This window comes from Neophocaena asiaeorientalis, unplaced genomic scaffold, assembly GCF_003031525.2.
Source record: "Neophocaena asiaeorientalis asiaeorientalis breed wild unplaced genomic scaffold, Neophocaena_asiaeorientalis_V1.1 scaffold324, whole genome shotgun sequence".
Lineage (NCBI taxonomy): Eukaryota > Metazoa > Chordata > Mammalia > Artiodactyla > Phocoenidae > Neophocaena > Neophocaena asiaeorientalis.
Window position 1 is genome coordinate 523,080 of NW_020172458.1, and position 13,998 is coordinate 537,077.

Sequence of the window (13,998 nt, forward strand, 5' to 3'; positions counted from 1 at the left end):
CGATTGGTAGAAGGGCAATTAGCAGTATCTATGAAAATTCTAAGGACAGACACTGAACCCAACAACTCCACTGCTAGACATTTATCCTTCAGGTGCACTCACATAAATAGGGTGCTTTGTTGCTGATGAAAAAGAAAGGCCTGAAACAACCCCAAATAGGGCACCAATTGCACAGAATAAGGTGCAGACACAGAAGGAAACTTTAACTGAAAAAAGCCATTCGGATCAGACCTTGCATACTGTCTAGTTTGTGGGGTTTAAAAAATTTTTTTGTATGTTTTTATTGTTTGTAGTTGCATTAAAAATATCTAGGGAATTAAAAAAACAAGAGGGGAGTAAAGTAGGGAATATTTAAGCTCTTCTGTACTGCTTCAATGTTTTTACCACGAGGTTTTGTTTTTCCATTTTAAACACGTACAAGAAAAATACTTGAGCAATGAGAATTCATGAGAACATAGCCCTAAATTACTCTCAGCAGTGAACAGTGTTAAAGGAAGACTCACTGATTGTCAATGGGCTGTAATTCCTACTCAGGAAGTAGCCTGAGTTAAGAGTGGTTTTCATGAGCAAGGCCTGAAACCTAAATGGTTTCTCATTAATCATCATTTAATCAGAAAACCAAAGAACTTTCCACACTCCATTCTGCAAGCTGAGTGCGTAAACAAAATTTTATCAATGCACTTTCCATAATTTTAAGGGGCAAAAGTACGTAATATAATCAAAATACAATCCAGCACATTATGACCCGGATACTTGTTCATTAGATGCTAAAATTTCCTTATTTCTATAAGGAAAAAAAAGCTGTGAAAGGCTTAGATGCACACACATGAATCCTCAACAGAGCTCTGCATGTAAAAGCAAAAGCAAAAGTAGATACAAAACAAATGTACACAACAGGAGGCTGAGTGAATAAATTATACTGTAGCCATACAATGAAACACTCTGCAGCTCTCTATCATAGATATAGAAAGATATCTGCAGTGATTATAACAGCATTTGTGGCACAGCCCTATTTGAAAAATGATACACATATTTATACACTTGTGTTCGAAAAGGTTAGAAGGAGCGAAAGCATAATGTGAATTGTATCAATAGTTATCTCTGGGCAGTTGGATCACAGGAGATTTTGTATGTGCGTATTTCAGCTGATCTCTATTCTAACTTTTCTATTACAAAACATTTTTAATTGGGTGATTTTTGACTTTAAAAAATGCTGGCTATCTTATCCTTCCTTGGGATAAGAACCCAATGTTCTTTTGTGGAAGCGAATTTCATGTGAAATGTGTTGCTTGTCCTCTTTTCTGCCCCTTTGTGGGGCTTTCAATAGTTTTTCTGATGCTTTAGAAACTAGAGAGAGAGGGAAATGACAGGTGTAACCAGGGGCAATTGTGTCACAGGGGACATTTGACACTGCCTGAAGACATTTTTCACTGTCACAACTGGGGGAGGAAAGGAGGTGTGTGCTATTGGCATCTAGTGGGTAGAGGTCAGAGATGCTGCTAAACATCCTACAGTGCACAGGACAGCCCCACAGTAGGCTTAAATAGCTGAAAATGTCAACAGTGTCGAGGTTGTGGAATCCTGTGTTGGGGTTAATGAATCTCCAGGTGACGTCCTAATGCTCCATAAGCAGCACCCTCGAGGTGTAAACTAGTATATGTAGGATGGATAAACAACAAGGTCCTACTGTACAGCACAGGGAACTATACTCAATATCCTGTGATAAACCATAATGGAAAAGAATATGAAAAGAAGAATGTGTATAACTGAGTCACTTTGCTGTACAGCAGAGATTGGCACACCATTGTAAATCAACTAAACTTCAATTTAAAAAAAATAAAATTAAAAAAACCCCACAGCACCGTCGAATAGCTGCATAAGGCATGTCTGGCAGGGTAGAAAATGCTGATGGAGGCAGAATATCTGCGTCGAATCTGGGATCAGCTCCTTTTCTGGCTGTAAAACCTCAGGCAGGTGACCACATCGGCCTGCTGATCTTGCATCCTCCTTCCGAAAATGGAAATACCACCACCCCACGCCACAGGGCCAAGAAGTTTCAACACCATACAGTAGGAGAAAGGGTTTTGTAAATAATAAAGCACCAGGCATTTGTAAACAGTATTATCACTCCGGGCTACTCATCGTCTAGATTCAGCAATGAGCTCACACAGAGGATTTCAATGGGTCTTCGCCTAGCACATTCCTACTGCCCTTAGTCACACATCACGGCGGTGATTTTCACTAAAGACGGCGACTGGAAAACATCAAGAACGCTGTTTTTATACTACATGTTCCTTGACCTAAATTGTGAAGCAGTAGAACTTAGTGGTCAAATGACAAGATCTGAAGTTTCAGAGTGAAAGAATTTATCAGGACTTCCCCGGTGGCACAGTAGTGAAGAATCCACCTGCCAACGCAGGGGACACAGGTTCGAGCCTTGGTCCGGGAAGATCCCACATGCCGCGGGGCAACTAAGCCCGTGCGCCACAACTACTGAGCCTGCGCTCTAGAGCCCGCGAGCCACAACTACTGAAGCCCGTGCACCTAGAGCCCATGCTCTGCAACGAGAGAAGCCACCGCAATGAGAATCCCACGCACCGCAACGAAGAGTAGCCCCTGCTCGCCTCAACTAGAGAAAGCCCGCATGCAACAACGAAGACCCAATGCAGCCAAAAATAAATAATGTATATAAATAAAATAAAATTTTTTAAAAAGAATTTATCATCTGAACCAGGACATTTTGGAACGAAAAGGAGGCTATCGATGTCAATGCTAGGACAACAGGCAAACACCAGGACAGCCCCCTGGCAAACAGGGACATAAGCTCACTCTAAAGGTAAGGATATTCACAGTGTCTACCTCAAAGGCTTGTTCTGATGACTAGATCAGATCAAAGAGGCAAAGCACATAGTACATACTAGTAAATGCTAGCTATGATTTTTTTTTCCCTTTCTCCCTCCATTCATCCAGCAAGTACTTACTGCCCTGGCAGGTGGGTTCTTAACCACTGCTCCACCAGGGAAGTCCCAATACAGCCGCTCCCTATCCCCAGCAGGGTGCCTCATCTTGGGCCACAGTGTGTGTGTGTTACAGTCCCAGGACTTTTCTTGCACAAACACAGTCACGACACATGCAGAATTAAGCACCAACCCACAGTGAGCACCACAGGTCAAGAGCTTATCTAGTCCACAATGAAAAAAGGATTTTATTATTATCCCGAAGTTCCTGATTCAAGGAAGCTGCTGCAGTTTGACAAAATTTGCTATCATTGCATTTCACCAAGGGCGTTGATTACCCAAATTTTGTAACAGCATGTAATGTTTAAAAGCCCAGTAAATGCTCTCTTTCATTTCTGCAGACATCCCATTACAACGAACTATGGACAATTTGTCCACCTAGACAGCCTTGCAGAACACACATATTACGAAAGCTGAGTTACTCTAGCTTCCGTTTGTATTGAGATGCATGTATGTCTTTCGCCAAGAAATAAGCAGTTTGCTTCAGAGTGCTAAAACAATTTTCTCTAAAAGTCAATACCGGGGCTTCCCTGGTGGCGAAGTGGTTGAGAGTCCGCAAGCCGATGCAGGGGACACGGGTTCGTGACCCGGTCCGGGAGGATCCCACATGCTGCGGAGTGGCTGGGCCCGTGAGCCATGGCCGCTGAGTCTGCGCGTCCGGAGCCTGTGCTCCGTAACGGGAGAGGCCACAACTGTGAGAGGCCCGCATACGGCAAAACAACAACAACAACAAAAAAACCTCAATACCCACCATGAGAGGTAGAAGTTCCTTATTTCACACAAAAGTTCACTGGCTTCTAGGGGCCTGGGACTCTAATCACAAGTTCCCTTCCCTCCTTCCCATTCACACCCCTCCCCCAAATTTCAGTAAAATTGGTCTCAATTACTATCACCATAAATCCTCACACTTGAACATTTCCATATCCAACCTCGGGGCCTGGCCCTTTCCCCCTCCTCCTCGTTGTTCATATTTTGCCAGGCCCATGCTCAGCCAGCCTCCTTTTCTGCCCATTTCTGACAGCCCTTACGGAAGCCTTGTTCCATTCCTTGGGTGGTTGTTAGATCTAAAATACCAGTCAGGCCCCATCCCTGGAAACACAAAATATCGATCTAAAAAGAGAAATTCTATCAAGTAAGCTAGATGTGCATAATTCAGAACAAATCGTGGGCATATCTGTTTCTGTTGTACTCCATGCCTGCCTGTCTTGATTCAAAGAAGCTTAATCAGCGGTGTGTGTTTTGATTTGATGGTTACACAGATACGTTCAGTTTGCAAAACTTCAACAAGCTTACTCTCATGTGCATTTTATATATGTATGTTATACTTCCACAGACATTTTGGAAAGTAGCTTACATCATGTAAAGCTCTATGTAAAGTAAGCATATATTACATCTCACGTACACTAGTGTTTGTCAAGCTGTTTCCAAAAGAGTTCCGGTTGCCATCAATTAGTGGGTCATGCAATCAATTTAGAAGGTCCATGTTATATTTAGTGTCATATCTCTTTAGGATACTTCTCTCTGTGATCGTTTTTCAGACCTTCCTTGTTTTTGATGACCCTGAAAGTTTTCAGGGGTAATGGTTATATATTTTGTATCACTTCCTCTTTTGGGATTTGTCTGATGTTTTCCCAGTGGTTAGATTGAGTTATGTATTTTGCGCAGAAGACTGCAGAGGTAAGGTGCCACAGTCAACACATCATGTCAAGGGTACATATTATCAACGTGGCATTGATATTGACTTCCATCACCTGACTGAGATAGTGGTTGTCAGGTTTCTCCACTATGAAGTTATTCTTGTCTCCTTTCTTCCATAATTTAAAAGGAAGTCATTATGCATAACCTAGACTTAAGGAATGGGGATTTAGGCTCTCTCTCCTTGAGGTCAAAGTATATACATAAATTATTTGGAATTCTTTGGCAAGGGGTATTTGTTTATGTGCCCCATTTATTTACTTATTCAATCTTCTTTACATCAATATGGACTCATGGAAATTTACTTTATACTTTAGGCTTTAATCCAATACTAATTTATTTTATTATTCAAAGTATTTCAGATTTGGCCACTGGGACCTCTTCAGGTGGCTAATTCGTCCCTTTGACATACCTCCATCAATGTAGATTTTTTAAAAATCACTTTCTGGCACTACAAGATGCTCTGTCTCATCTTGTATATTTCCTGCTTCAGTCCTGGAATCATTTTTCCAAGGAACCTTGGTTACTTTGCTAGAGAATGCTTTTAGAAACCTAAATCTGACTGCTAGGTGTGTTTTTTGCTACTGGATATTCACTTCTTCTAGGTCCTGTCAGCTGCTAGAACATGAAGCATGTTAGTACATGTGTGTACTAACCTGTATATATACATATATCTATAAATACTTCATATATGAAATCATCTGAATCTACTTTCAGCTAAACATGAGTTCAAATTAATGTCTTCAACTATAACTCATAACCACAAGAATCATTCTAGCCTATTCACTTCTATAACCTCCCGTCCAATCAGTGAGAAACTTGGCTCTCCCATCTGCCATTCATTTACTTAACTGTTAAATTCCAGTACACATGTATAACAGTATCAGAATTTCTAACCTGTACCCCCAGGGGAAACAGCGTCATCAACTAAAGTACAGCACTTATGTGCAATTTCTTTTGCCTTTACTCTTACAGATTCTACTCATTTCCAAAGTCATTTGGGCCACGCCTTATCCCCCATCCCCTTCACTAAGATTGTTTTATGCAATTATAAAACAACTAGACTATCTTGTCACAGTATGCATTCCTTCCGAGGATCACCCAACTACTTAAATGATTTCTAAAATTTGCATACATTAATATTTACTCTTTGTTCTGCAAACTTCTCTGGGCTTTCACAAATGCATGTCATGTACCTAGCATCCAAGTATTATACAGAATATTTTGACCACCCTAAAAACTACCTGTGTTTCAGCTAGTCAACTCTCCTTCTATTCCCTAAACCCCTAGCAACCACTGATCTTTTTACTGCCTCTATAGTTTTGCCTTTTCCAGAATTTCCTATAATGTGGGGTCATACATTATTGTGTCTTTTCATACTGGCGTTTTCCACTTCGCAACATGTATGAAACATACATCCAGGCCTTTTCATAGCTCAGTAGCTAATTTCTTTTTATAGCTAAATAATATTCCAACGAATGTAATATAGTTTGTCCATCTATTCACCTACTGAGGGGCATCTTGGATTTTTCCAGTTTCTGGCTATTATGAATAAAGTTACTATACATTCATGTACATGTTTTTGTGTCAACATAAGTTTTCAAATCATTTGGGGAAATATCTAGGGGCATAAGTGCTAAGTCATATACGTTTAGCTTTGTAAGAGTATGTTAGCTTTTTAGGAAACTGCCAAACTGTCTTCCAAAGTGGCTGTACCATTTTGCACTCCCATAAGCAATGAATGAAAATTATGGTTGCTCTGTAACCTCATAAGCAGAGGTGAAGTGTTGTTCAGCTATTTTATTTTTAATTGGGATATATGTATTCTTATATCTAAGTTTTAAGTGTTCTTTTTAATATTTTAGACATGAGTCCTTTATCAATGTGTTTTTGAAAATATTTTCTCCCAGTCTGTGGCTTGTATTATGTAGAGAACAAACGTATGGATACCAAGGGGGAAAGAGGGGGTGGGATGAATTGGGAGATTGGGATTGACATCTATACACTATTGACTCTATGTATAAAATAGATAATTAATGAGGACCTACTGTATAGTACAGGGAACTCTACTCAGTGCTCTGTGGTGACCTAAATGGGAAGGAAATCCAAAAATGAGGGGATATATGTATATGTATGGCTGATTCACTTTGCTGTATAGTAGAAACTAACACAGTAAACTAACACAGTAAAGCAACTATACTCCAAAAAAATTTTTTTAAAAAGGAGTGAAATAAAAACAGTTGAGTTCCAAAAAAAAAAAATTTAGAAGGTCCTCACCAGCATTCTGTGTGTGTGTGAGGGGGCAGGTAAGAACACTTCACTCGAGCCTACCTTCTTAAAACTTAAGTGCACAACACAGTACTGTTGCACAGCAGAACTTTACAGCATATTCATCTTGCATAACTGGAACTTTATACCCACTGAATGGCAACTTCCCATTTCCCTCTCCCTGCCAGCCCCCGGCAACCAAGGTATGGAAACAACATCCATCCATTGATGGATGAATGGATAAAGAAACCATGGCATATATATATAATGAAATATTATTCAGCCTTTAAAAAGAAGGGAATCCTGCTATATGCTGACCAGCATTCTTTGAAAAGAACAGAGAATGAAAGAGTGCATCACACACAGTGAAGGCAACTACTGCTTCAGGAAGTGTTTTGCAGCTACATGTATGTGTACATATATGCACATGTGTACTGTATGTGCACATGTATGCTAAGTTGCCAGATTGTTTTTTAACTGCAAGACATAGTCAAAAAAAAGGCTTGGGGCTTCCCTGGTGGCACAGTAGTTAAGAATCCGCCTGCCGGGGCTTCCCTGATGGCGCAGTCGTTGAGAGTCTGCCTGCCAATGCAGGGGACATGGGTTCGAGCCCTGGTCTGGGAAGATCCCACATGCCGCGGAACAGCTAGGCCCGTGAGCCACAACTACTGAGCCTGCACGTCTGGAGCCTGTGCTCCGTAACAAGAGAGGCCGTGACAGTGAGAGGCCCGCGCACCGTGATGAACAGTGGCCCCCGCTCGCTGTAACTGGAGAAAGCCCTCGCACAGAAACGAAGAACCAACACAGGAAAAATAAATAAATTTAAAAGTCATCTTCTTAAAAAAATAAAGAATCCGCCTGCCAACGCAGGAGACACGGGTTCGAGCCCTGGTCCGGGAAGATCCCACGTGCTGTGGAGCAACTCAGCCCATGCGCCACAACTACTGAGCCTGCGCTCTAGAGCCCACGAGCCACAACTGCTGAGCCCGTGTGCCACAACTACTGAAGCCCACGCGCCTAGAGCCCGTGCTCTGCAACAAGAGAAGCCACCACAACGAGCAGCCCAAGCACCGCAATGAAGAGTAGCCCCAGCTCGCCGCAACTAGAGAAAAGCCCACGGCACAGCAACGAAGACCCAACGTAGCCAAAAATAAATAAATAAATTTATATTTAAAAAAAAAAGCCTAAGAGGGAATTCCTTGGTGGTCCAGTGGTTAGGACTCCACGCTTCCATCGTCAAGGGCCCGGGTTCAATTCCTGGCCGGGTCACTAAGATCCCGCAAGCCGCGCAGTGAGGAAAAAAAAAAAAAACAGCCTAAGGAACACTGAGTACACCAACAAATAATACGTGGATTTGGAAGCCAGAGAGACCTGGGTTCTGATTCTGGCTGCTTATGACCTACCTAACCTCTGTGAGCCTCCATCTCACCACCTCTAAAATGGGGGTAATACTATTTACTCCCCCGAGTTGGTGTTAAGGAATCGATGAGTTGGCAAACAGTCCACCAGAAAGCACTTAGACACCATCGCCACCCCTGCCGCCATTTACATGGTGCCCTGGGCTAGGTTCCGTACCTGTAGGAAGGACGTTTAAAGGAAATATACAAAGATGGGCAGTGTCAACGCCAAGCCCCCATCACAGGACCCCCTTCAAGCCTCTCAGGAGAACAAATCATCACCGTTTGAGAGCCGCAGGGTGGGGAAGCTATTGCCCAGCACACTGGCTGATAAATCATCCAGCTGTGGATTGTGACCAGAGGGAAAAATCACTTTCCAAGATAAGAGTGTTTTCCCATTCTTCTTGGCAGGAGGTGGGGAAAGGCAGAAGGGGAGGAAGGCCTTGTTAAAGAAATACGCATTTGTTTTAAGCAAATCACTTTGAAGACAGGTGGTTTTCATTTTGAGAACAAAAGTGATGCTTAAAACAGTTAGAGGGTGACTCCTGATACCAGCCATGGGCTTGCCAGGAGAGGGAAACGGGGCCCTGGGGTCTGGAGTGCTCCCAAAGTGCCAGAGCAGTGACGGAGGCACATGGGGTGGGGAGGGTCTGGCACAGAAAAGAGGGAACTAACTTTATCAGCTTGCAGTTGCACACTACTTAGAAGGCATCCACTGTATCAGTCATCCAAAGCCTCTGTTCGTTCAACAAATATTTGCTGAGCATCTACTATGTGTCTAGAACTGAGTTAGGCGCCGGGGATACAGTGGAATAAGACAGACAAGGCCTCTGCCCGCAGCAGGGCTGAAATTCCAGTGAAGGAGACAGCAAGTGCCAAGTAAATCAATGAGGCAACAAGGGATTTACAGGCTGTGATGTAAGCGCCCTGCAAGAAATAGATGTGGTGATGTGACGGGAAGGGAGAAGGAAACTTAAGATGGAGGAAGTCCCTTTAGATAAGATGGCTCAGGAGGGCTTCTCTGAGTAACACTTGAAAGCAGAACAAGAGCCAGCCAAGCAAGAGCCAAAGAAAGGGTGCTCCCAGGAGAAAGCACCTCAAGTGCCTGGGCCCAGAAGCAGGAAGGGGCTCAGCAGGTGCTAGGGTGGCCAGGGCGGTGGTATGGTAGGAGGAAGTGGCCAAGTGGGAGGGCGACAGCGATGAGGCTGCAAAGATAGGCACGTGCCAGATCATACAAGGCACAGCCGGCGGTGGGCAAGAAGGTGGATTCCAATGAAGAGCAACAGAGAGCTACTGAAGGTTGGTACATTGTGATACATGACTTTGATGTTGGTTAAGGAAAAAAAGGCACTCTTCAATCATTGCACACAAAACAAAATGTACAGATGATACAATGTCTCCAAAATCAAGGGTAAAAATTACCATTGTGTTACAGCTCATGAGTACAGTTATTAAGGAGTCTTGCCAGCTAGAGACAAACTGTTTTAGCCTAAATATGAGATGAAATACATGGAATTCAATGGGGGCAAAGGGGTGGGAGAACTTGTAACTGACAAGGGAACGCTATTATTAGCAATTAACTCACAGTCAGCAAATATAAAGCACAGGGTAAAACTAATTAACAGGACAGGCTCTAGAAAAATCCCCCTAAACAAGCAAACACACCTAATGGTGGGAAGGCAATTAGGAATTGACCCATGTGCATGGAGGTTGCCTGAATCCATGAACAGGATGACTGAAACAACTGGATGTAAAGTCACGGCAAAGTAGCTCTACACCTACTTCTGAATCAGAAATCAGATAAATTGCTGAGCAGTGTTCTTCGAGGTTTATCATTCCTTTTTCTTCTCCCTTGCGCCGGCTGAACTTAGGTATTGATAACTTGGAAATTCAAAGTTGAAGCAGAAATGGCTCTTCTGAATGATCACTCTCCATCTAGGGCTCTTAGCACAGCCTCCCCAGTCCCCATGATCTCTAAGGCAAACAGATCTGTGAGACATGAGCGCGACCCACTCACACCTTCTCCCCGAGACCTCCTTGTTCTGGGGAGTCATGTACCCATGAATAAAAGGGCAACCAGGCCAACTGGCCGACCTCAAGATAAACCTATGACACCAACCAAGGGAACTCGACGGCCACAAAGGCTGCCCCCAAACAAGCTGGGGACAGCAACACGGGTGGCATTTCAGAGCCCAGCACACTGCTTGCACTGATGGTCTAATATCCCACTGAGGAAGGAGAAGGGGTGAAGGAGGGCAAAATACATCGCTTAGGGAGTGCTGACCAAGTGCCAGGTGCTTTCACGCTCATCACTCCAAATAATACAGCAATCCCATGAAGTGCAGTGATCACAATTTTCAAGTGAGAAAAGTAAGACCAGGAGAGATTTTTGTTAGTGGCCCCAGGCTACAGTTAGCTGAGTGAGGATTCGAGCCTTGCCTGCCACCTGGGCTGGCATCGAGCAACAGGACAGTGGCATGAAAAGCCCCCGATCTAACTTTCTGTCCTGCCTCCCTGTCATTCTCCTCTCCTGCCCCCTTATTCCTTCCCACCACAGGAAAGCTGGATTCCACACCTGGCTTCATCCCAGCCTCCCAACTCTGTCAGCTGCCTCAGAAATGTTACCTACTCCCAACCCTTGACAGGGACACTTCACCCGTGAAAGGGCCATCTGCAGGCGTGGGGACTCAGGGGTGGGCTTGGCTGACTGGGGTTGTCTCGTGTGCCGTGTCCCCTGGAAAAAACTCATTGACAGCGGTCAGGAGAAGGAAAGAGCCATCCCGCCAGATGACAGGCCTGTTCCAAATCTTTATAGGTGCCGCTACCAAAGGGGCTCAGCCAAAAGCCACTTCTGTCACTGAGGAGGGCTTGGGGAAAGAAATTCCCTTCCTCCGCAAACAAGAAAACTGAAACACCCGGGTCCAAATGGAAAACGGTGTTGCTCACCATCTCGGAAGGACTGAGCCAGGACCAAATTCCCCATCGTGCCTCCCTCCCGGCCTACGAAGCAGTCGGGCAACAGGCTACAAAAGATGCAGACATAATAACAATCAAAACAGATGTATGGCCTACTTACAATCTCAGACGCATCGGCAGCACTCGGGGCTTTGGCTGCGGAAAGCTCCATACCGCGGAGTATGAAATGGTGAGAGCGGGCTGACTGTGTCTGAACTCTGGGCAGGAGTGTGTACCGTGCTCGCCGAGAACTGCAAGTCTCTGTGATTCACTTGGCAGCAGAATTATTCTAAGCATCCTGTCCCGTACCCAGCCCACCCGCCCCTCCCGCTACATATTCACACTGGGTGGGTTTTTTTTCTCTCTCTCTCTCTGTGCTTATTTCTCTCACAAATCAAGTGAAATGCGTTTTTTTCAAAATGAATCCAGTCTCTGGCACTTGAGAGTGTGGAACCTTTATGACCCCGGGGAGAAAGAGGAAAAAGAGCCACCTAATTAGGAAGAAGTTGTAACTAACATCAGAGAGGAGAGCTGGAGAACCACGAAGTCTGCAGTCACAGCAAAATGGAGATTATTCGAGACAGCTGAAACACTCCACCCAGCCTCCAGGAGGGGACATGCACGGGAAACAAAGGGCATATGGTGTTTGCTTTCTTCAACATCCGTTCTCACCATTAAGAGCTGCACCAGCAAACGCTGAGTACTTACATGAGGACAAACCTCACTCCAAAATAGACTTGAAAATACAGCTCATAATCAAATAAATGACTGTGCAAAGCAGAGGCCTACCTTGATTTTTCTACTACATATAAAGCAAAGTTTAATAAAGTCCAGATAACTGGCAGAATGTCTATTTGGCTTAGTGAAGTGTGAATTATACTTGAAAGAAAGTCAATTTTTGTTAATTCCAAGTTCATATAGTAACTCGAAAACTGACATTCAGGACAGGATTTTATTTTTTTTCCTCCAGGAGAGATTCCAAGGGGCTAACTTAATAACTAGATGAGAATGATGTTCTATTATTTACTACTAGTGACATTTAAATATTTCTATCCTAAAGCAAACAGGTTTTTCTAAAGAGACTTAAATCATTAATATCCCACATAAGTTAATGTTACCACCATTCCCACTACTGCCCACACTATTACATCATCCAAAGGTAAACTTCAGAGCACTCCCTGACCAGACTGTGAGGAACTCCTGAACTGGTGAGATCTGAATTGATGACACTTTTCACAGAGACGTAAGGCTAGGGTCAGCTTCAAAAATGCTCAGGTACCATTACTCACAAGCCTACCCAGCAGAGTCCACTCTTGGTCACAGGTGCCCACCTATCCCCCAAAGAGCCCATTCCCAGCTCCAGAGTGGCAGCCTAATTAATTGCAAACCAATTATTGGTTCAGGGTGGGCAACAGGAACTCAGCTCACCCAATCAGACTGGAGGAAAGGCCTCCTCCTACATACCAGCTATGAACAAGGAAGCAGAGGGCCCCGCTTCCCCGCCAAAGGATGCCATCCTACAACTGCCTGACAACCACAGAGAAACCAGCCCTTGGGTGAAACTACTGCCAGACCGATACCATGGTGGAGAGACAGCAAGAACGCAGGTCTATGATATCACATTAAGCAGCTGATCACACTGCCCTCAGGGTCCACCCTACCTGTAGCCTCCCGATTACTGAGATAACAAATATCCACGTTTAATCCAGTCCCAGAGAGGTTTCTGTTACATGTGATCTAAAGCACTGCTGACAGGAACGGTCCGCGGAGCCAAGAGCAAGAGTTTGTAATTTGGCAAAAGAGACTCCTCTAAAGTTAATAAAACACTCACAGAAAACATTCCGCTTAATGTTAAAGAAAAGGGAGAAATTACAAAGATGAGTGGTTGCCTAGGGCTGGGCGTGGAAATGGGAGTGACTGCAACTGGGCACAAGGTTTCATTTGGGGGTGATGGACAAGTTCAAAAATTAGATTGTGGTGATGGTTACACAACTCTGTAAATATACTAAAAACCGCTGAATGGGACACTTCTAATGGGTAAATTTTACAGCATATAAATTAGATCTCAATAGAGCTGTTTAAAAGAAAGGGGGGGGACTTCGCTGGTGGCGCAGTGGTTAAGAATCTGCCTGCCAACGCAGGGGACACGGGTTCGAGCCCTGGTCCGGGAAGATCCCACATGCTGCGGAGCAACTCAGCCCATGCGCCACAACTACTGAGCCTGCGCTCTAGAGCCCACGAGCCACAACAACTGAAGCCCGCGGGCCCAGAGCCCATGCTCCGCAACAAGAGAAGCCACCGCAATAAGAGGCCCACGCACCGCAACGAAGAATAGCCCCCGCTCGCCGCAACTAGAGAAAGCCCGCGCGCAGCAATGAAGACCCAACACAGCCAAAAATAAATATAATAAATAAATAAATTTATTTTTAAAAAAAGCTACATGGGAGCAGATGCTCATTCAGGAGAAGTCACAGGTTGAGGAGACTTTTCCTCCATCCACACCTGATGGCAGCACGCCCCTGCTTAAAATCCTTCCTTCAGTTCTTCCTGGTAGAATCCAAGTTCCTTACAAAGGGACGCAAGGTCCCTGTCACCTCCCGACCTCACTTTCCCCAGTTCCCATTTTACTCGCAGGCGAGGCTCACTTCCAGAAACTCATCAAATTG

The 13,998-nt window shown here is 44.3% G+C and overlaps 1 protein-coding gene across 2 annotated transcripts in view; it reads right to left on the minus strand.

The window, feature by feature from the left end:
* SH3KBP1 (SH3 domain containing kinase binding protein 1) overlaps positions 1 to 11,603 on the minus strand; it is a 254,503-nt gene extending 242,900 nt beyond the window's left edge. The window contains exon 1 of one of the 2 annotated variants that reach the window (XM_024737998.1): positions 11,454 to 11,601. In XM_024737998.1, coding sequence (XP_024593766.1) covers positions 11,454 to 11,504 — 51 coding nt within the window. In that variant the 5' untranslated portion in view covers positions 11,505 to 11,601. Of the gene's footprint in view, positions 1 to 11,453 lie in introns of both variants that reach the window. The other variant, XM_024737999.1, reaches the window with a different exon arrangement.
* Between the last annotated feature and the right edge of the window lie 2,395 nt (positions 11,604 to 13,998).